At 44.5% G+C, this 22,295-nt stretch overlaps 1 protein-coding gene across 6 annotated transcripts in view; it reads left to right on the forward strand.

The window, feature by feature from the left end:
* Nucleotides 1-228: 228 nt before the first annotated feature.
* The window catches only part of phyhiplb (phytanoyl-CoA 2-hydroxylase interacting protein-like b), a 32,333-nt gene continuing 10,266 nt past the window's right edge, over nt 229-22,295 (forward strand). Inside the window, exons 1-3 of one of the 6 annotated variants that reach the window (XM_048232948.1) lie at nt 19,801-19,854; nt 20,033-20,107; nt 20,704-20,900. In XM_048232948.1, the coding sequence (XP_048088905.1) occupies nt 20,736-20,900 (165 nt within the window). In that variant the 5' untranslated portion in view covers nt 19,801-19,854; nt 20,033-20,107; nt 20,704-20,735. The other 5 variants (XM_048232946.1, XM_048232947.1, XM_048232949.1 and 2 more) reach the window with 5 other exon arrangements.

Raw genomic sequence — 22,295 nt, forward strand, 5'->3', positions numbered from 1 at the left:
GCCTGATCACCTTGCCATTAAATTGCCCAAACTGTTCGTTTCATCAAACGTATGGTGGGGACCGGGAGAGGTTGGTGAGTAGTGGGACCAGTTGGACAGAACTTCACATTTTTTGCTTAAAAGGTCTTTTTAACAGTTATTGAAACATCGTTGACTCAGACTCGAAGTAATCGTCTTGACCAGAGGCCACCATCGGGTAGGCTAATCCTGTTATGTAAGGAGTCGTTCAATTCACTTTCTAAGCTCCCATTCACTAATCCGTCGGCCTCGTTCGTTAGTTCATCGGCAGAACAGAGACACTTGAGGCTCGTTAACGTTTCATTTCATTCATGAACGCTCAGCGATACCCAATCAGTCTGTGTTCCGCACTGTCTCGGCGCAATTTTTCCAATTTGCCTCGATGTCGCAGAGAGAAATGCGCGCCTTATGGAGCGGCCGTGACGCTGCGCTGACGCTCCTCCGCCAGCATTGAGGGAGCGGGGAAAAGGGGAGGGTGAGAGCAAGCGAAAGAGAAACGCGAGTGGACTCTGTATTCAAGGTGAAGATCAATCCTGCGGCACGGGCGATCAAAATTACACCCGGCAAAGGACGCTGACGAAAAAAAAAACGCACGGAAAATGGAGGTTCCGCGCATGGGACACAGCATTAGCAGCCCCACGAGTCCGTGTGAAGACATGATCAAGAATTTGAGTTTGGAGGCGATTCGGCTGTGTGACAGAGAGGGTAAGAGTCACCTAACGCGCGCAGCGCTATAGTGGCACGGGCTGTGTACGTTGTGATTGACTGGTGTATCCATCATTTGCCGGTGGTAGTCGGGTATCCCTAAGGGAGTAAGGTAACGGGAAAACATTAGACAAAACCAACACCATTGGTTTGTTTAAGGAGCATAACTCGCAATTAGACTCGCAATGTAGCCTAATCTTTTGTTGGTGATTCCTTTTTTAATTGCAGTTTCGTCTGTCAAGCTATATATTTTTATCCTGTTTTAATGGAAATGTATGGAGAGGCATGCGTTAACGTAAGAAAATCTTGCAGGCATTGTTTCAGTGTAAAGGAAATGCTGTTTCAGTACCATGGACACAGACCTCCGGCGTGATGTCCAAACGCAAAGGGGAAAAGCTTTCAGTTTTCACCCCGTCAATATAAATAGCAAATAACATAGTCAATGAGATTATCCGATAACTTTTAACCCGAGTAGTTTATGTATACAATTTGAGAGACGTTACAAGATACGCCCGTTAACATTGGCTGCATTCCTGAAACAAATCAATATATGATTTTGAAGAAATATGGCAATTTCGCTGATTCATGCGCCTTGTGCGCCTTGCACAGTGTAGACTACGATAGGATATGCTCCCAAGTTGAGCATGGGACGAGTATATCTTTCCATTTGTTATGCTTCCAAGGCGGCCTATAGGGCAGCTATAGGATTTCAATTTAAATCCAAAGGTCACCATCAAGTTAACAGTAGGTTCAAATGTGAAGGGAACACTATGCCATCTTGGAACTTGGAAATACATGTAGAGGCTTTTAAAATATAATGAATTGTGTAGTATGAACGCAAGCCCAAAATTAGAATGAGTTTGGGAAAAACATGCGCCCCCACACACACACACCACGTGTCTCAAAATAGCTACTTTGTATGCCTCTCCATTCTTCTGTATAACCTGAAGTCCCCCAGCCATTTTTCTAACAAGGCTGAGAGAGAGGGGGTTGGGGGCGCCAGGAAAGAGAAAGGCAAAGGAGAGAAATATAGATGGTAAAGAGTGAGGTGAGAATGAGAGAAAAAAAGATAGAGAGGAAATTGAAAAAGAGAGAGACAAAAGGCTCTCACTGACAGCTCCAGCCAAAAACAGTTTCTTGTAAAAAAAAAAAAAAAAAACTCTCGTCCTCTAATTTGCTGTCTTTTTTAGTCACAAGAGTCACTTTTCTTAAATGTGCAACAACATGGGCATTCACGCCATTTCCTGCCTATTCAGTCTATCCCCCCGAGCCTAACCCTCCACTCACCATGGTCTCAGTGTGTTCGCATTGTTCACATTGACCAGCCTATTTCCCATTCAACTGTGAAGGTAGAGGAGAATTGTGGGTAAACGAGTGGATGGAGTGTGCACCATTTTCCTTCTAGGCCCTCCACGCCCCAGAGCCGTGAGGCACAAGGCGACGTCTGATATGAAGCGAAGCACATAATGAACTCAAGAATCCTTTATGCTTCCAGACGGTCGGAGATGAAGTGATAAAAAGTTGTGCGGAGAGGAAGAGATATTTCTGTTCCTATCCGTGGAGGCTGTGAAGGCTGCGAAGCTCACAGACTTGTCTAGCGCTCCATAGTGTTCCATCATTGTGATACTCTCTTCTCAAGTTTGACTACTTTCAGTACCAGACATGTGGCTCAGGGAAGAGGGAGAAACGCACTGTTGTTTCTGTGAGATGAAACACAGACGTGAGTCATGGCGAGCCCTTCTGTTTAGTCTCGTCTGTTCACCCATTCTCTTGTTTCTCGCCCTGTCTGAGGATGTCGGAAAAACAACTTCACTCAGAATCATTTGCATTGTTTCATCTCTTTTTGTAGCTTTTCATCCTTATTGTTTGTCAGTGGATTCTATTCATAAAGGTGTAGTCGAGATACATATTCGTAGCAAACCACCAAACTGAATCAGCAACAGTGTGGTGTCGTATGTAAGGCCCAGGGGTGCCGCTGGGGGAGGGGGGCTGTTATGATAATTTGACCATTTTAAGGGCCCAGCACTGACAGGGGGCCCCCAGAGACCCACCCTACTATTATTAAATATATTATTGTCTGTCATAGAGCCCAAATTATCTAGCAGCGTCCCAAGTCAGGTAAGGCCTTCATAGACTGGTGCAGCCTGTTCATTTGGACTGTGAGGATTGCATAGTCATGTGTGAGTGAGGTCATGGTGGGAGGATTAAGATGGCACCTGCATGTCGTCCTCTAGACAAGGCCCTAATCCAAGGCATGCTGCACAGGCAAGGTATTGAAGCAAACACGCTCTCTAGGGATTGAGATTACTCGGCAACACTTGGCTATGTCAAGTGACTATGGTTATTTTAGACTTCTAGCTCAAATGCAAAGGAGACTTTGATTTAAAGGTGCTCCCCTCAATTACAGTGGACTTTTATGTCACATTCGCTCCATTCTTCCTCTCTCTTCTCTCTCCCTCCATTCTGTTTGTGTTGCCCGTGCACACTAGCTATGATTGACTGTTGTGTTTAAATGTCAACAATGTTTCACCAGGATCAAGGACTTTACCTTTAAACATACTCCCCAGGTAGCGTTGACATTGGTATTGTAATTGTAGCGCTGTGGCTGTAGCTTGTGGAAGTTGAGAAGGACGTTTGAGTGAAGGGCAGGGTCTAGGAGGAGGAGGGCATTTGGGTTGAGGGCAGGGTCTAAGGATGAGGAGGGCATTTGAGTTAAAGGAGAATTCCGGCAATTTTTCACATATATCTCCCATGAGCCTCTATGTTCATGCCCCCACAGTGTGGCACTATAGCTGCCTGGTAGCTCTAGCTGTTGGCTGCAGCAACTCAAGCTAGGTAGAACTGATTGTTTTTTTCGGTTTCAGACTGACAGTACTCGGTGACCTCGAGAAACAGAGATCTGTGTGAAAAAAAGGTCTAAGGATGAGAAGGCCGTTGGAGTTAAGGGCTGGGTCTAAGGCTGGTCATACAGTAGAGGAGCTGACTGTAGACATCCCAACAGCTGCCAGCACATTTACATATGTAGATGAGTGGGTGGAGATTGAGGGGGGCGGTGGTTAATGCCTCAGGAGTAATTGGCAACCACCAGATGGGGCAAGGCTTTGTGTGTGTGTGCGTGCGTGCGTCGTGGCGTGCGTGCGTGTGTGCACATTCTCTCTCTCATCTGTGTGTGTGCCTGTGTGTGTGTGTGTATGTGTATGTGAGAGTGGGTGAGATAGAGAGAGAGATGTCTTTACAAGTATGTGTGAATGTAAGAGCATGTCTTTGTGTATTGTGCTCCTTTGTATGTGTATAGGCCCATGTGTATGTTTATGTGTGTGTGGGTGTATTAGTTCTATATGACTGACAACCAATGTATCTGTCGTGTGAATGTGTGTTTATGCATGTATACTGTATGTGTGTGTGTGTGTGTCTGTTTGTGTCTGCGTCTGCGTGTGTGTGTGTGTGTCTGTGTATGTGTGTGTGTGTGTGTGTGTGTGTGTGTGTGTGTGTGTGTGCTCTTGCTTACCCAGCTGTGTGAGCAGAGGCCATTCCAGGAACCTTGCCATCTGCCCAGACAGTCGAGCCCCCTGAGATGAATGTGAACTTTTTAGCGCGCACCATCAATTTGCTAATTGTGCTGCCCACGCTTGCGGCAAGAGATAAACAAACATGACAAAAGGCAATTCTGGAGCATATAAGGGGCCGATTCATCATTAGGACTCCATTCTGTGTGGAGTGATTACTGTAGCCAGATGCTTGCGCGGACTGACTGGTAGCCAATTATGAAGTCGTTCTGTTCAAACAGGCGATGAAGGCCATTTGTCTCTCAGGACATTTGCTGAGAGTTTCAAACAAGAAACACATCTAGTGGTGCCACATTATAGAGTTATTCCGTATTAAGAAGTAATATTATATTGGTTAGAAGGTCATTAGTGGTGGGTGTATGGTTTAAAATATTTAAAACATGCTATACTGTACTCTGCAACTGTGTATATTATCATTTCAAAAGGGCTATGAGTAGTCACAAATAATTGATTGAAATGTAAAATGACTGAAATGACTGATGGAAAATCATCATTGCCAGCATGTTGAACACATTTTGAAAACATATGCCGCAGGGTACCATAAATGGTAGCATTGACCATATTGCATGGTAAAAACAACATAGCAAACCCAGAGTGCAGAGAGTTGTTAACGTGAGCCGAGTGGCATCCCAACACCCACCCCATACTGCACTCACACACACTGTTTGGAAACATGCACAAAAAAAAATCAGTATTAAGAAAACAAATCTGTCGAATTCATTAGCTAATATGGTGGCATTACTGAAAGCCATCTCTCTCTCTCTCATCTGTGTGAGTGTGTGTGTGTGTGTGTGTGTGAGAGAGAGAGAGAAAGAGAGAGAGAGAGAGAAAGAGAGAGAGAGAGAGAGTGGTATGACAACATTGGCAGAGAGATTGAGGCTTCGCACACACAGCATGTCTCACAGCTCGCCGGCCGTCCAAGGAACAGTGTGTGTCTCACTCTTGGCCCAACCCCACTGCTTCACGTCTCCCCTCTGACCGGGGTGGAACAGAATGTCTCCGCCAGAGAAGACCAGGTCCAGAGAGCAGCCGATCGGTGCCAGATCTGGGCTTTATGGGGGCGAGAGTAGGCATGGGCCAGAGCCTGATCACAGTGAGTGCGAATGAGGGCCAAACTGGGACCAGATCAGTGCTGTTTAGATCAGAGTTGGACCAGGGCCGCAACTGGGCCGGATTAGGACCACACCAGGGTTTGACTTCCATCTTAACAAGCCATAGCCTCTTTTTCATTTCTCTGCATCCTGCAGTTGTGTTATATTATGGTACCAGCAATTTAGAAAAAACAAAAAACAATTCTGAATCTCAGAGGCTGATTGGCTGAGGCCCCACTGCTCGACGTAAGGTAATGTGATGAGACTCTCTCAAATGACCCGTGAAAATATCACATTTGCCCTCGGGGGGCGGGCACACGGGGAGCCGAGAGTGATTGGAGGAATGAACATTCCAGGAAGCGGCGCCCTGAAAAGAGGACAGCCTGACAGCTTATAGATTTGGATGCTGCATTATCAGCTCACTCCCTGCATTGCATTAAGAGTTGCCATTTGAGCACATCAGCCTGGCACTGAGGGGTGCGTTATTGCAGTTTTGTGGTGCGGTAATGCAATTCATGTAGTCTTATAGTGGGGTTATTATTATAAGCCTGGCTATGCGTTATGGATAAAGTGTTGGGCTTTCAGTGCAATAGGACATTGATTTAACATTAATTTTGACACACACTTACTCAAGCATGTAGAGTGTGTGCAATGTGTATGTTTCTGTGTGTCGATATGTGTGTGTGTGTGTGTGTGTGTATGTTTCTGTGTGTCAATATTTGTGTGTGTGTGCGTGTGTGTTTATAGATAGTCTGTAGTCATTATGGGTGCAGGTGGCTGATGAATAGACTAAATTAACCTATCTGAGCTGTATGTGCTTCCACTCTATAGTTCCATGGAGTGGGTGTGCTGGTTCCATTGCAGAATGGTGATGCATAGTGTATAGTGTAGGCCCTCATACACCGTAGGGCTTTGCTTCCTCTCCTGTAGTGCTCTCCTTACCAAGCGCTGGGACAAATCAATTATCAGAAGTGTTTTTATAAATAACTTAGCCCACTGAGTCAGTCATCAGGAGGCATCTGTGCACATCCCACTGCGGTGAACTAGCAATCAGCAGTGTGTGTGTAAATGTGTGTGTGTGTGTGTGAGAGGGAGAGAGAGAGAGAGAGAGAGAGAGAGAGAGATCAAAGGTAGGTGGGTCAGGCGACTGAAAAAATCTTCCTAACCACTGAAGAAAACACTGTTTAGAACAGTTTCAGCACATACAGGACCAAATGCTCGGACATTTCACCTGCATCCTCACCTGTGTGTGTGTGTGTGTTTGTAATGCGTCAGGGATGCAGCAGTGCTCTGGAGGCCATGCAGCGTTGGCTCCCCCTCTTCCCCCTTCTGACCTCCACAAATCAGCCTCCATTACTGTCAGCCAACCCCTCCCACACACCACAAAACCTCCTCTCCCCCTCTTTAATCAAGCAGCCATCATTTACTCAGCAAGGCCGACCCAAACTAGCTGAACAGCATTTTGGACAGACAGTAAAGGCAAGCCGAGGTGAAACCCAGTGTGTGCATGGGCCCCTGCGAAATTGGAATAGGAGGAAATCCGGAGTGTTCTGGAATGTTATCTGGTGATTATGGAGTGCTGGATTTGCTGCCAGAGGAGCCTGGCTGACCGTGACTTCGCAGCTAAGAGGTGTCATCAGCAGCAAGGCGCTGGCATCTGCAGAGACGTGACAACAGCAGACAGACGGGGATAAGAGAGGCTTAATTTAAAAACAAAAGTTGAAAGTCGGAAAAAGTAGGAAAAGTAAATAGGTGTCTAGGACTTTCTATGTGACAACCATACAAATGGACCCAGTTTTATGTTCATGTAATGTTTGGAAACTGGGATTTAGTTAAATTAAACCAAATGTTTTCCCAGTCATTGACAGAAATCAGCTGTCAGCTTTTTTAGTGCATACCATATCTTTCAGTCTATTTGTCAGTTTGACACACAATTTTGCTTCTAATAAATGGTTTAACCGAGAGGCTGTAATGCTGTAATACAACGAGGGTGGCGTTGTTATGGGGAGCATTTACCGACGTCTAGACTCCACTGAAATCCTGACACGGTATTTAGTGAGAGGGGGGCGGCTCAGGAAGGATTAAGACCTGTTGCCTGCCGATTGCATGTCCCCCCTCCTAAACTGACAAACAAGATGAACCATCTCTCGTTACCATGGCTTGTAAATGACATTCTTTACCCAACCAGCTAAGGTGCCTCAGAGAGTGGAAAGCTCCTAGAAACGGATTAGTCAACCACCAGTCCTAGTGTCATATATCATGAAGGCATGTTTACTTATCACTGGTCCACTGTGTTTATCTTATCCTCTATCTGACTGCAAAGCACAAGCCCACTGCTGGAAAACTATATACTATACTCTGGAAAACTATTGTTGTATTGTTCAACTGACTTCTCAAAAAGCTAATAAAGCAAGTAAGTCCATTTCCGGATGGATCATGCACTTAAGGATTTTTTATGCTAGTCCTTTTTTTAGGGAGGTCATTTCAAATGTTCACAGGAAAGGTGTTAAATTCCTTATGCTATGCTTAGGGGATTTCCAACACAGACCGGTCAACAACCAAGCCTATTTAGCATTACACAACATGACGCAGGACACAACAATAGGCTGCCAGCATTCGCCAAACCCCCAACTTGCTGTACCCAGGATCCATAATGGCCCTCCTTCATGGTACAACATGTGCTGCCAGTGACCTGACTGCGCATCCAAAGAACTGAAACAGCAAAAACAACTTCAACAAGCCTCTTTACATTTCTCGAGGTGCAACAGCAATGCACAATAGCCTGGTGGCAGATGCAAACACGGCCCATGTTGTATCCAGGATCCATAAAGGCCCTACGCAGTACAACATGCACTGCCAGTAGCCTGAATGCCCAGCTAAAGCAGCAAAAACAACATCACCAACAAAGCCTTCATGAGCAACAACTAGGCTTCCTAAGCAAATGCCTATGCCCCTTTGACACAGACGCTTAAAAAAGTCCCAAAAAAGCCCAGATGGCCAACCAAAGAACGAAAACAGCTAAAAACATCAACATAGCTCTAGCCTAGTCTTTATGCACATTTCACTGGCATTTTCAAGCAGGCACCTTTCTTCATTGGTGTTTTAGGCCCACATCACCTGGACCCAGCCCCCCTCCACACTCATTTGCTGCACTTTCCTCCTGACAAAAACTAACATCCACGCACTACAAATTCCACCCACTGTGCAGAAAAGATGACGGGCAATACTGAGGTTAATGCTTAAGTGTTTTCCCTTCCACAGCCCATAATGAGCTTTGGAGTTTCCCATCAGCATCTCAGTGTCATTACTCAGTGCTGCTTATTCAGCTACTACTGCATAGGAGGCAGAGAATAAGGAGGGGGGGTGGGGGTGTGGGAGGTGGAGGCTATCCCATCATGCATTTTTAGTAAAGCTCTCAGCCGCAGACATCAGAAGGAGGATGGTGTTGGTGTCGGTGGTGGTGATGTTTTCCTTTGGCAGACATGTTTTTCCTGGAAAACAATACCGCTGTGTAAAAGCCTGTTTGTCATTACTGTCATTCCTGGCCCCAGATTAAGCTCTCAGGAGGAGCTTAGCTGGACACACACACACACACACACAAAGGAGTGTGGGTGTGAGTGTCAGTGTGTTTGCCAGCGTTCCAGGATCTCACGTCAATGCAGAGATCCTTACCCTCCTTTGAACCAGATGAAATGACAAGCATCCAAACCCATTTTATACAGACAAGACATTTTTCATGCTTGAAAGGTATAGGGGACAACAATGTTCAGAGAAAATAAGACCTGGCTATTAGCCACTCAAATTTATTTATCACATTTTGAACAAGAGAATCTAATGTAATATAATAGACTTTGAATAAACACATGCACTTTCATACATTCATACATTAATCCTAATCCTAATAGATAATAACAGTTGTAAAATAAGACCAAACGATGATTCTGTCAGCTGATGAAAATGTGCGTGTTCAGGGCAGTGGGCTTCCATGAGGACTGTGAAGCTGTGACTCGTGGAGACAGACAGGGCGAGGAGCCTTCAGCAAGTTCTGATGCAGACGGGCGTGAAATCTTCCAAGTGCGTCAGCCCAAAACTGTGCGTTGGCAAATGTACAGCTCTCCGCTTTTTCAACTGCTCGTTCTCTCCTTGGAGTGTGTCTGAAAGCTTTAGACTGCAATGAGAAAAAGAGAGAGAGTGAGTGGAGAGAAGACGTGTGTGTTTGTGTGTGTATGTGTGTGTGTCAGTGTATGCTTGTATGTGTGTGTGTGTGTATGTATACATATATGTATGTGTGTATTCATGCATACTGTATGTGTATGTGCGTGTGCATATGTCGTGTGTGTGTGTGTGTGTGTGTGTGTGTGTGTGTGTGTGTGTGTGTGTGTGTGTGTATGTACCTGGGCCTCAGCTTGTCTGATGGCTGCCTTCTCAGGGACGAGTGAGGGCGGTATTTAAACACATGGCGATGCTGGGGACTTTTTGAGGGCACTATTAGTCGAGTTCTGGTTAATTACTCCCGAGCATCACTTGACACAGAGAGCCAGAGCGCAAATGAAATAATGACTTTGCACGCCTGCTTCAAGGACAATCCACAGCCGGCAGAACGCAGCTGTTCTAGAACACTCTCCCGGCGCGCTGCCTTGGCGACATGATGGGGCAGAACAGTGGCCGTTTGAAGTGTTCCGTTTGAAGCCGTGGCGTGTTCTCAAACAGCCATTATGGTAACTATGGAGAATGAGTCAGCAAGTTAGCAGTTGGATAGTTGCAGAGTTCATGGGAACGAATGAAGGGTTGCTTATCATTATATTAAAGGCACACTTTGCAAGATTTTCACCTTTATGAAGCCAATTTGATGGTAAACAAACTTGTAATAGGCGAATCGTTCACCTAACATAGCGTAGCGAGTCCTAACCGAGAAAACCAGCCATGCAACTTCCAAGAGCGGCACCCCGCCAAAACTCACGAGAATCGTGAAACATTCCCTTGTCAGTAGATCTAGCTCTTTGGAGATAGTTTTTGCCAGTTGTTAATCCTTCACCTCCACAACAAAAGCATTTTCATTGTGTACAGGGGGGATAAGTCCTGAGAAGTCGGCTATTTACAATAGCAGAGTAACAAATACATCACGACTCTAGAGGGAGCTCTAAACTCGCCAAAAATACCTGAACCTGCATAGTGTACCTTTAAAGCAACACCAAAGAGTTTTTTGTACCTTAATATAATGTTTCCAAAATCGTTTCAGTGGTTCATCAACTCGTAACAGGGTGAACGGCACTTCTGCATTCACTTTGCGGCCCTCTATCGGCTAAAACCGCACTATGTAAGTTTGCCAGATCGGGTAGCGGATCTGTAGTTGATGGAATGAGACATAAGAAACTACAAATTTGACTTGCATCTGATGTCGCAATACATCATACTTTCATTAAATCGTGCAACATACTCTGCCGTGTCTGTGGACATGTTATTTGCAAAGCCAGTGCTAAATAAACAAATAGCATGCGTGCAACAGAGGAAAAGTGCTTTAGTGTTGCTTTAACAAATAAACCCCCTCAAAGGGCAGACCCATGTGATTGTGTGGGCTAAGCTGTGGTAGGAGAAGCACTGTCCCACACTGCACTCAAACGTGGAGCCTCAGGCCTAGGGGACAGAAGCTAAAACAAATGGGTCCTAGTGACAGTGTGTCTCCCTTACCCACCAAAAGGCTAACTTGCAGTCGCTAGTTTGTGGCACATAGAAGGCATCTACACGTCGGGACATTTACGCAACTAAATTGCCACACAAGGGTTTGTGTCCAGTGGTGTCACCCTCTAAGAGGTTAGCATGCTAGCATGCATGCATATACCAGTGGATGTTAACAGCAGCCCCCAGCATGTCAGAGCCAGAGATGTGAGAGGAGGGGATGTTTATTCCTTGTACAGCCGTGGCCACTGGACGGATGGTGATTAGGTGTCTGGAGGCCATTTGGCATGGGTGGCATTCAGATGACAAATGATTCAATTATTGCACAGTACCCCCCACCTCCTCCCCCTGCTGCCTCAGCACCGAATGGTAGTGGGGGTTAGTCAATGACAATCAGACATGTCACTGCTGATAAGATGCTCTGACGAGTCGACCCACAGAGAAAAGAACCTCTCTGCAGCAAATGCCTATTTATAACCACCTATGAGACTCCATAGACATACAATCACTCATACATGTACACACACACACACACACACACACACACACACACACATACACACACACACACACTGATTCACTCATGGAGAAAGCACAGTATGGATTTCCTGTCCCCCTCTTCTCCAGTTGTAGGCCCCAAGGCCACTGGCCTTTACATTTATGCTCCACGGCACCCACCAAACCCTTCTAGCACACACACACACACACACACACACACAAATACACACACACAAATACACACACACACACACACACACACACACACACACACAAATACACACACACACACACACACACACACACACACACAAATACACACACACACACACACAAATACACACACACACACACACACACAAATACACACACACACACAAATACACACACAAATACACACACACACACACACACACAAATACACACACAGTGATTCTGCCCATTATTGCGCCGACTCGCTACTTTGCCTCTATTTTTGGCCTCCTGACTAAAGCCCATTATAAAATATGAATAGAATGTGATGCCCAAGGCGGGCGAACGGCGCATCTTTAACTGGCGCAATGCGCGGGCAGCAAACCCTGCTGGCACACTGACTGCAGCATGGGAGACTGGGCACACGGCAAAACGCTGTCTCATCACCACAGCCATCACCGTGGTGATGTAGAGAGCATTTTGATGATGTGCAAAATGAACGCTAATATACGTCTTATAGCATGACAATGTGTCCTTAAACTAGATGTACCGCATGGTGGTACAAAATATGACCGCCGCTCAGTCCTGTACATCCGTTCCGCGAAAATAAATCACACTTCAATTTGTCTCCATATTTTACTCCACCCCCCACTCTTGAAACTTTTGTGTATGCTTGTTTGGCATGCCTGAGTGTGTGTGTGCGGCTGCACAGAAAGTAGCCTACTGGTGCTGAAAAGGTGAATAGATTGTAGAATAGCCAAAGAAGATGTAGCATTGTTATAAAACCTTTACAATCTCTAAACAATCACAAGTAGGGCAGTTCATCACAGTTCATCCATTGCAACTGGATTGATGAAAGGTCACTTACACCTGTAGGCTGGTGTAAGTACCTGGTAAATCTTCCATTGCACAGAATGATTTTTGTAGCACGTGCAACAAATGACAGTCGAAAGATACAATTACAGTGCTGCTATCAATTTGCTTGGTATAACCGCATTTATAGTTTTCTACAAATGCAATCAATCAAATTGGCCTCCATCACTCAACCAACGCTAATGGTAACATTACCTAGGTCCGCAGTAAAAACCAAGCATGTCCGATAAACATCCTCAGATTTATTTCGGCTTCAAGAAGAAATGGGAATTACATTTCATGTGAACATCATCCTATCCTTATTAGACGTTCTCTGCGGTAAATTACAGTCCTTGTAGGAAGCGTCCATTGCTTTTTTTTCAACCCACTTTTAACTTGCAACAAAATTACGTCTCACTGCAACGATACGCCATCTAGTGGACAAACGACTACTTATCGCCAATACTGGAAATGCAGCCATGATGATGATGATGAATATTTATTTTGGCTTTCTTTTAATCCTACTGAATTTTTAATTATGTATCGGCCGTTCTAATACCGATAGTATGTGGGTGCCTTGTGTGTGTGTGCATGTGTATATGTGTGCACCGCCATCTACAGGCCAATGAGTGTACAGTCACTAAATGTACACATAACCTAATTTTTTTAGACCCCCCCATGGATGAAATTCTACGAAACTTGGCATACCCCCGGAGAATGCCAGGTCAATCATACACATAAAATTTGGTGCAGTTCTGAACATCTTAACTGAAGATAGGGGCGATTAAAGCAGAATAATATTGCATTTTCATTTTTTACCGGGGGGGGTGGGTGCAAATCACAAATGAGTGATTATGGGCCAGATTGATGTGGGCCCTTGAGACCAACATACCATAAAAGATTCTTCATCCTCAGTGTCACGGTTCAGGTAGTTATTTTGGAAAAACTGCTTTTTTTGCGGTTCGGGGCCCAGCACGGGGAGGGCCCCGGGATCTAAACGAAATTTTCCGTAAAAGTCTAGTGGGGCTACATACCCACCAAATTTCATGTGCCCCGGTGGTTCGGTGTCCCGGGTATCGTTGACCAAAATTTCAGGAAGTAGATGACGGGAAAGAAAAAATAAAATAAAAAATTTGACAATCCCTATATGACCGCTTCGCTAGCGGTGGTCATAATTATAGTCAACTTAGTATAAACAAGTTTTTATAGTGCAAGTGAGCTTTATATGGCTTTGCGTTGCTACAGAAGTTGTGAAGACTAGGGGCTGTATTATTTAATCTACTGTAGGTCTTTATCTTTTGTTTGTAGGCCTATTGTTATCATTTTTAGAAAAAAACATATGTGCTCTGTATTATTATATAACTATTCTGCGAAATATGTCCTTGACAGGGTAGCGTGAGGCCTTTAATCTTCATGCACAGCAACTGAGCTTTTTTAAATTTGTCCACCATTCAATCAACATACACGAAAGGGGGCCACATTCCACATACAAATGTTTGCAGATGCAGGCTGTGGATCCTAGTCCTTAAAACAGATGGAGGAGCCAAGTCAAGTCAATAGCAGTGCACAGTTTCATCAGAAATGCACAAGGCATTTTCACAGAAAGGGTTTCTGGTGCGTGTGATGCAATATGCAAAAAAAAAAAAAACACACAATTATGTAACGGAAAACTCAGACTGGTTATTTGATGCAAAAATATTCCCCTCTGCGTCTTTGCACACAGTTTAAATATTGAATAAAATCAGACGACTAATTTGCAAAGAATACATTTAAATTTTGTTTAAAAACATTCTATATTGCAAATTCAAAAAGTGTGCTTGTATATGCAGTGTAGCATACAGATTAGTAAATATTAACTAATATTCTAATAATAGCCTTGTACCTACTAATAGCAATGTCCTTACACTGTAGCAAGCATTCTGTTTCTGTGTGTAAATATGTTTGGATTTTTCTGTGGGAAAATAGGGAAATTTCCACAGGAAATAAAAGGTAATGAAAGTCTAGGCAGAAAGAACTGAGAGAAGTCTTTGGCAAATGAACTGATTCTGGGCATCATCAGGCTGTTCCTCTTACTCTCTGGCCACTAGTATATGAGCGGAATGTGAGACATTCTACACCAGGACCCTGATTAGCATCACCATCAAGGAAGGTCCTCTGTGCCACATTGCATGTTAATTGTTCACTGTTAGATGGCGGCACAAAACAAAAGCACACATTCTCTGTTGTGATTGTGTGTGTGTGTGTGTGTGTGTGTGTGTGTGTGTGTGTGTAGGCATATGTGTGTATGTGTGTGTGTGGGCCCAAGCCACTGAATTTTGGTCCGTGGGATTCTGGGCTCACTCGTGGGTCCGGGTGAAAGGGGGCCTTGTCAGGGTCTTTGGGGAGTGGCCGGCCGGGGGAGGAGGACCTGAGGGAGGCCTTTGTCCAGGCCTCTGTGTGCTTGGTCTGTTTGCTGTGGTGGCATCACATGGGGACGCTGTGGCTATAAAGACAAAACCAGTCGAGCAGAATAGACGCATTGGTTCATTTTTAGATTTCAGCACTGATTTAGATTTCAACTTGACTTGTATATGCATCAAGGTCAAGGGTGGAACCGGATTCTCCGACAGCACTGGAACTTCACATACACCATGGCAACAGCTCCCATTTCAGAACCAAAGTGTTCCAGGGCCATTTCTGAAAGTTCCACAAGGACTGACTCTCTCTGCTCTTTGCTGGAAGCCTTTGAAGATGTTGAGATATGATTGAGATATATGCCAATTAGTGAATCCTACAACAACACATTCTTGTTAGGTTAGAAAAGCAGCCTCTCCCTTAAGTTAGGACACCGAACCCTTGAGTGACCTGTCCCCCGGGGAGGAGAGAGAGCTGCGTGTGCAACAGCGGCCGACTCAAAACAATGATGTCATGCTTTTTGGAATGGTGACAGACATAGCGAAGCGGGGTGGGGGGGGGTGCTGTGAAGAGGTGGGAGCCAGAGAGGACTGCTGTGTGATGGGATTTTTTCCTCTTGCTAATGGGGGAGAGAGAGGGCATGGAGGAGCATGGGGGGTGAGTGGTGTTTTTTGGGGATTTGGAAAGATTATCCTTTGGGAAAGGCGCATGACAGCTATCAGCCCTCCCTCCTGCACTGTGATATGTGTGTGTGTGTGTGAGAGAGAGAGAGAGAGAGTGTGTGTGTGTGTGTCTCCTATCGTAGTGTGCTGCCCATTGCTCATCCTGCACCGCCGGCCGATGACATAATAATCTCAGCCGTCCCCTTCCTGTGGTGAGCCAGTGCACCCATCTCTCTCTCTCTCTCTAAGCCCTCTAGTCCAGGCCAATCGGCTGCCGGGACAGCCTCCGGTCCCTGTGTGGGACACAGGGGTCAGTCACTAAACAGTAGGGGCTACACACACACACACACACACACACACAGAGGCAGGACCCACTCAATGCCACTCAATCACTCAGCCACTGTTGCTACTGCTGCTGCTGCTGCTGCTGCTGCTGCTGTTTCTGTTTCTGCTGCTGCTGCTGACTGACTGCCACTGGACTCTGCCAGAGGAATCGCTGCTGAGTGGACAGTGTAACTGAGTGGGGTCAGCATGAAAAGCCTGCGTCCTGCTGGTAGGTGCTGAAGCCGGTAGACATGGCTCGCTTGGCTCTAATCATCTTGTGGGCTGGGGGGCTAAGCTTCTTGCATCATCGGCTGTCTTGTGAGTTGTCATTTAAAGCAAAGATTACATGGAGAGAGAGAGAGAGAGAGAGGAAAGGAGAGGAGGATGGGGAAGAGGAACTGTTGTTCATATTGTGTGTGTGTGTGTGAGAGAGAGAGAGAGATACATCTGTTGCGTCCCGCATGTTGTCATTTAAAGCATAGATGGCTGAAGTTTACATTTCTGTCATTGTCTGGTACACCTGTATGTAGGAGAGTCTTTTCGATTGTGGTGTAATACTGTGATGTGATTCGTACTTGTATGAGAATTCATTATGTCCTTTTAAGATCGTTCATAAGATCTATGGTCAGACTCAAATGGTCACTGGCATATTCATTGGTGAGAAACCTTTATCTTAAGATAGCATAGTGCAGAAATATTGCATTGCCAGTATGTGTGCTCCTTGTGCAGAAGCCCACCCATACCCTTGGTGTTGTTAGCTTTTCTATTTGAGCTACAGTAGTGGGACAGTAGTAGCCTACTGAGCTGAAGCAGAGAAGCAACAGGCACACTCAGCACACTGCCATTCAGTTCCCACAGCTGTGGCAGCAGCAACAGTGCAGCAGCACTGGCACCACCCACAGATGGGCAGATTAATAATCCCCGGATAACTCCCTCTCTCCCTCACACACACACACACACACACACACACACACACACTCACAGACAACAAACACACACACACACACACACACACACACACACACTCACAGACAACAAACACAAACACACACACACACAAACACACACTTTTACTTACTTAGTCTCATTCTCGTTCTGTTAAATCCTGCTCATAATTACTTTTCATTCAATCATCCCTAACTGGAAAGAACTGCAATGCTATAACCCCAATAAACAGCTGCAGAGAGAGGAATGGAGAGAGTGTGAGAGAGAGTGAGAAAGACAGAACGAGGGGAATGAGATAGAACTGTCCATGTCAAGACACTATGCTAAGTCTTTTCTTATTTGATCAAAAGCTTTTTAGATGTGAGTCATCAAACTCATGTCATCCTCTCAAAATACTTTCTCATCAGCAGCAAGCCACCACATCTGCCTCGACTGCTTGCGTAACTTTACTCAGAAAGAAATTAACATGTGTCATAAAAAAGATTTCTTTCCTGTCATGGTCTTCAGAAGACTTTTAAAATGAGGCCCCAATCCACCTTCTATTCAAAGTCGCCATTTATTGAAACACTGACTATAAAAAACACCAAGACACTTTTCATTTCACTTTGAAAACCTGTCTCCTGTGAATGGCAATGGATGGCTTTTCCATTAAAATAATTGTGCTCACACTCTCTATGGGCTCAATGGACTGAGTGAGAAGGCGCTAGAAGAGAAAGTGCTTTTGCACTTAGTCAAGGGCCTTTCGTATTTTAAGGCATTGCACTCTGTAATTATTTCCAGTCAAGCGCCAGCAAAGGAGGTTTGGAGTCAGAGGGTTCCCCCTGTTTCTCTCCGAGTCTAATTAAGGTTGATCTGCAGCCTGAGGGAAGAATCACTTTATTTCCAATAAACCGTTAAGGAAGAAGGAGGAAATAATAGCAGAAAGAAAGAAAGAAAACGAGGACATCACAGGAAAAATCCCTGAAAAAGTTTTCTTTCATGCCGAGACGGCATGCTGCACAGGGGACTATGAGTTACTTTCTCCCCTTGAAGTCTGACTGAGAGGCGCGCAAGCTGTGGTGCTTCTCTGGTAGTTATAAAGTGAAACCCTCTGGTGGCAAAGCTTTGGTGCAAACCCCAGAATGACTGGATTAGAAGCCATGATGCAACTTGTATTTGATGCTGTGTAATGGCTTCAAGAAGGTTGCCTTGAATTTACAGCATCAGATAACTTTTGTTTGTATGTGTGAATGTGCACCTGTGTGTGTGTGAGCGTGTGCCTGTGTGTGTGTGTTTGCACCTGTGTGTGTGTGTGTGTGTGTGTGTGCACCTGTGTGAGTGTGTGTGTGTGTGTGTATGTGTGTGTGTGTGTGTGTGTGTGTGTGTGTGTGTGTGTGTGTGTGTGTGTGTGTGTGTGTGTATGCACCTGTGTGTGTGTGTGTGTGTGTGTATCTGTGTGTAACAGTGTTTTTCTAAGCAGTAGGACACCCTGCTCATTCACTGGCACTTCACCAGGCATTTCTGCTGACTGCGCAGGTGCCGTCCTTGGCAGAGAAATTCCAACAGTACTCTCTCTCTCTCTCTCTCTCTTTTCTCTCTCACTACCCCCTCTTTCTTTCTCCATTGTCTCTCACATTCGATCTGTCACTCCCTCTCTCAGTCTCTCATTCACAAATTCCCCATTCGCTGAGTGCTAAATGGATGGTGTCGCCACGGTGACAAAGCAGTGACCAGCTCCTGTGTGGGAAATGTGATGATGAGGAGGCCATTTATTTACACTCACATTTCATGTATGTCCTGTATGTGGGGGGTGTATGAGGGTGGGGGTCTGCATCTCTGTGTGACTGGGTCAAGTCTCTCTGATATCTGTTGGTTTTATCTGTCTGTCTACCCTGCACCCTCTAAATAAGGAGAGATAAACAAAAAAAACGCTGAGACAAGAGAGCAGTAGGCTACCGTCTGGTGTCTCAGTTTTCTTTGTATAAAAGAGGAAACATGTCTGACCTCGGGCCGTGTCGAGTTTCCATTTTTAAAGGCTTTTAGCTAAGGGTTGAGTCACGTTGAAGCAAAGAGAAAAAAATGTGTAGTGTAGTTCAAAAAGTGGCCTTGGAAAAGACTTCACTTGCACATGCTCACATGCACTGTTTCCTTAAGCCGCGGCCCACACTGTAATTGATCCATAGCCTACATTATTAGCCATCCATTATTCATACGCAGTACACAAATGTGGATGGAAAAGAAGATCAGCCTCAATCAGAGCAGCCTATTTGCTACAATAGCCTATCTACCATGCACTTTAGGCCTACTACCATCATAGCACATACAAGACATCACATATGATTACTGGGTATGAGTCATCAGGAGGGTCTACCCCAACACACACACACACACACACATACCATTTTAGAGTTGGAATAGGCCCAGCAATGCCCCTGCTAGCTTGGTCTAATCTGTAGGCCTAGTCTTCTAATCTAATTTATTTATTGTTGGCATCCTCATGTTAAATCAAATACATGTACTCTAGCAATGGCAAAAAAAAACCTGTAATCATAACATATCTTATAGAAATAATTAGTGATCAGCTGAGATGACCCTTGACTCACTTTCATGGACTCCTCTCACTCTCAGTTATGCCCATTGATTGTAGGTGAGGGGGGAATCAGGTCAGACTCTGGCTGGGAATTTACACTGCAAGCAAGACGACGCATAAGTGATATGTTAATACATTTGCACTGCCTCCATCTGTCTGTATGGACCATGTAGGCTACAGTCTATGGTATGGATGTCAGACAGACGAGTGACTAAAAAACGCCTGTACGAAGGAAGAGTGGTGAGCAAATATTCTAGAACAGAGCTCTGAAAAAAAAAAGCTCTGTTCTAGAATCTTTGCTGATGAGGTGGACTTTACTGTCTATGGAGGTGGTTCAGACAGCTAGCAACCATAACCTTACAGTAGGAGAGAATTTGACAATTCTGTACCTCAACTTAGTTAAACTTGTTATATAACTCATATGAACATTTATTTGGCAAGAAAATAACTGTATGAATTGTCATATTTTGTCTTCGGCTTAAAATTCCCGAGGTCAGGTATAGATGTCTACTAACTGTTACCTATCCTATCCTTTGCTAGCTAACGTTAGCTATCGCTAAGTAGCAGCTAGGTCAAACTTGCACCCTGCAAGCTAATACTGATACATACAGTAGGGTGAGTGAAAGACTAAAATAGAAGAATACTGACCGTTTATAAAGAAAAATCCGAAACTGTAAGCTATCTTAATGGCCTTTGTTTGAAATGAACCTGTAATGTTAGGTTAGCTAACGTTAACTTAAGCAGCTAACAGACTTTTGTCCAATAACGTTATTACTGCTGGTTAGCTGCTAATTAACATGTTTCAGGGAACTGTGATACTCATAATTTATTCTCGTTTTCCATTTCGTATGTTTTCTTGATATCTTATGTTTTAAGTTTATGTTTGTATGTACATTAACGTTACCTGCCTTAATATAATTAATTTATTTTGGAAATGATCAAACAACAATAAGTTGATGGTAGCTGGCTTGCCTTGTTTTGCTGTGCTTACATTCACTGTATGCCTGCAGGAAAAAAAAACCAACAGTATTTTGCACTTGTGTATATTGTGGATAGCAATACAATCTGGTTATCTAACCCTTGAAGATGATTATTGCAAAGGGTTCACATTAAATGTCTTACATTGTACATGGTGATGGGAATGATTATGATATAGCTCAAGTTTTCCCCTCTAGAAATAATCAGAAATGTCATGGCTATCTCTCCAACAGAGAACAAGTCCCAGGACAGCGGGATTGCTGAGATGGAAGAGCTTCCGGTGCCTCAGCATATCAAAATCAGCAACATCACATGCGACTCTTTCAAGATCTGCTGGGACATGGACGCCCGGGCCAAAGAGAGAATCACACACTACTTCCTCGATCTGAACAAGAAAGAGAACAAGAACTCCAACAAGTTTAAACACAAGGTGAACATCCAGCAAACCACTGTGCCACTACCTCATAGACCTGAAAATCTTTCTGTGCCATGCTTTGGTATCCCTGCAGATTCAGCAGTTATTAAGAGATTTAGCATCCTCGTAACTCATCTCTAATTAGTCTAAAGTACTGCCGCATATCCTAGTTTATGCTCTTCATAGTTCACTTCAGCACATCATCCACTGAACCTATGTCTGTCCATCATCCACTGAACCCATGTCTGTCCATCGTCCACTGAACCCATGTCTGTCCATCGTCCACTGAACCCATGTCTGTCCATCGTCCACTGAACCCATGTCTGTCCATCGTCCCCCATCCATTTCCATTAACATGGTCTCTTAAAACGTGTCACATCCTGTAACCTCAGAAAGGACTGCATAGTGCGTAACTCCCCGAAGCTACTACTCTGTCTAATATACTAATCTGTCATACAAAATGCTTCGATAGTGCTATTTATGTAGGTCTGTGGTTAACGATTGGCTTTAGGGCTGATGGGGGTTAAATGTCATGGCCAGGGGCTTAAGGTCAAAGGGAAGCTGCCTGAGATAATACTACTGCCTACAAATACTGGTAGTCCTCCCCCTCCTATTGACCTAGAAATAATTCCCTGACCAGCAGCGATGGCCAACAAGCAAGCTAGTATGTGCTCAGTACTGTTTTGCAAAGGCATTCAAGTAGATGGGTGGTTTTCTGGAGCTAAAGTTTTGTAAGCAGTTAGATACTGTAGGCCTAGGGCACAGGACCAACCTCTGTGAGGACCTATATAGGTCTAGGGGTCTACCTATATAGGTCTAGTTTATAATCTGTTTGATTCTGTTTAAAATGTGGCTTTTTATTAGAAGGTGAATATGTAGCCATGCTTAATACCATTTTCTTTCACTTAAAGCTTGGAGTTTTGTGGTGTGTTCCTACCAAGAACAAAAAACTGCATGATTTTGGGTTATATACCCTAAAAAATAATTTAAAGATGATGTCAGAGCTAGTTGCCTGATAAAAGCATACCTCAAAAATAGCAGTGTTCCTTTCAATATAATTATTTCATAACATTAGGCTTTTGAAGCTGTTTTATCATTTAATTTAGAACACATGAAGTCATCAAAGCTCAAGCATCTTGTGCAGTATGTCCAGTCTTGTTGTCTATGCACAGTGCTGTCCTTTTTCAATAGAATGCCCTCACTGCCATCTCTTTGTTTGAACTAATGCACGCTGCTTGTCAGTGCATTTATTATGAAATTGTCCCACATCTATGTTCTACACACTGTTCTATCATCCCTTTATACCACTGCCTGCCTGTGATGCTGTTTAGTTTGATTGCATGTGAATTGCATGAGCTAACCTCTAACATAAAAAAGGTCCTCACATGTTCTGGTCTCTCTCTGTGCCGG

The sequence above is a fragment of the Alosa alosa genome, chromosome 22 (genome assembly GCF_017589495.1).
Source record: "Alosa alosa isolate M-15738 ecotype Scorff River chromosome 22, AALO_Geno_1.1, whole genome shotgun sequence".
Lineage (NCBI taxonomy): Eukaryota > Metazoa > Chordata > Actinopteri > Clupeiformes > Clupeidae > Alosa > Alosa alosa.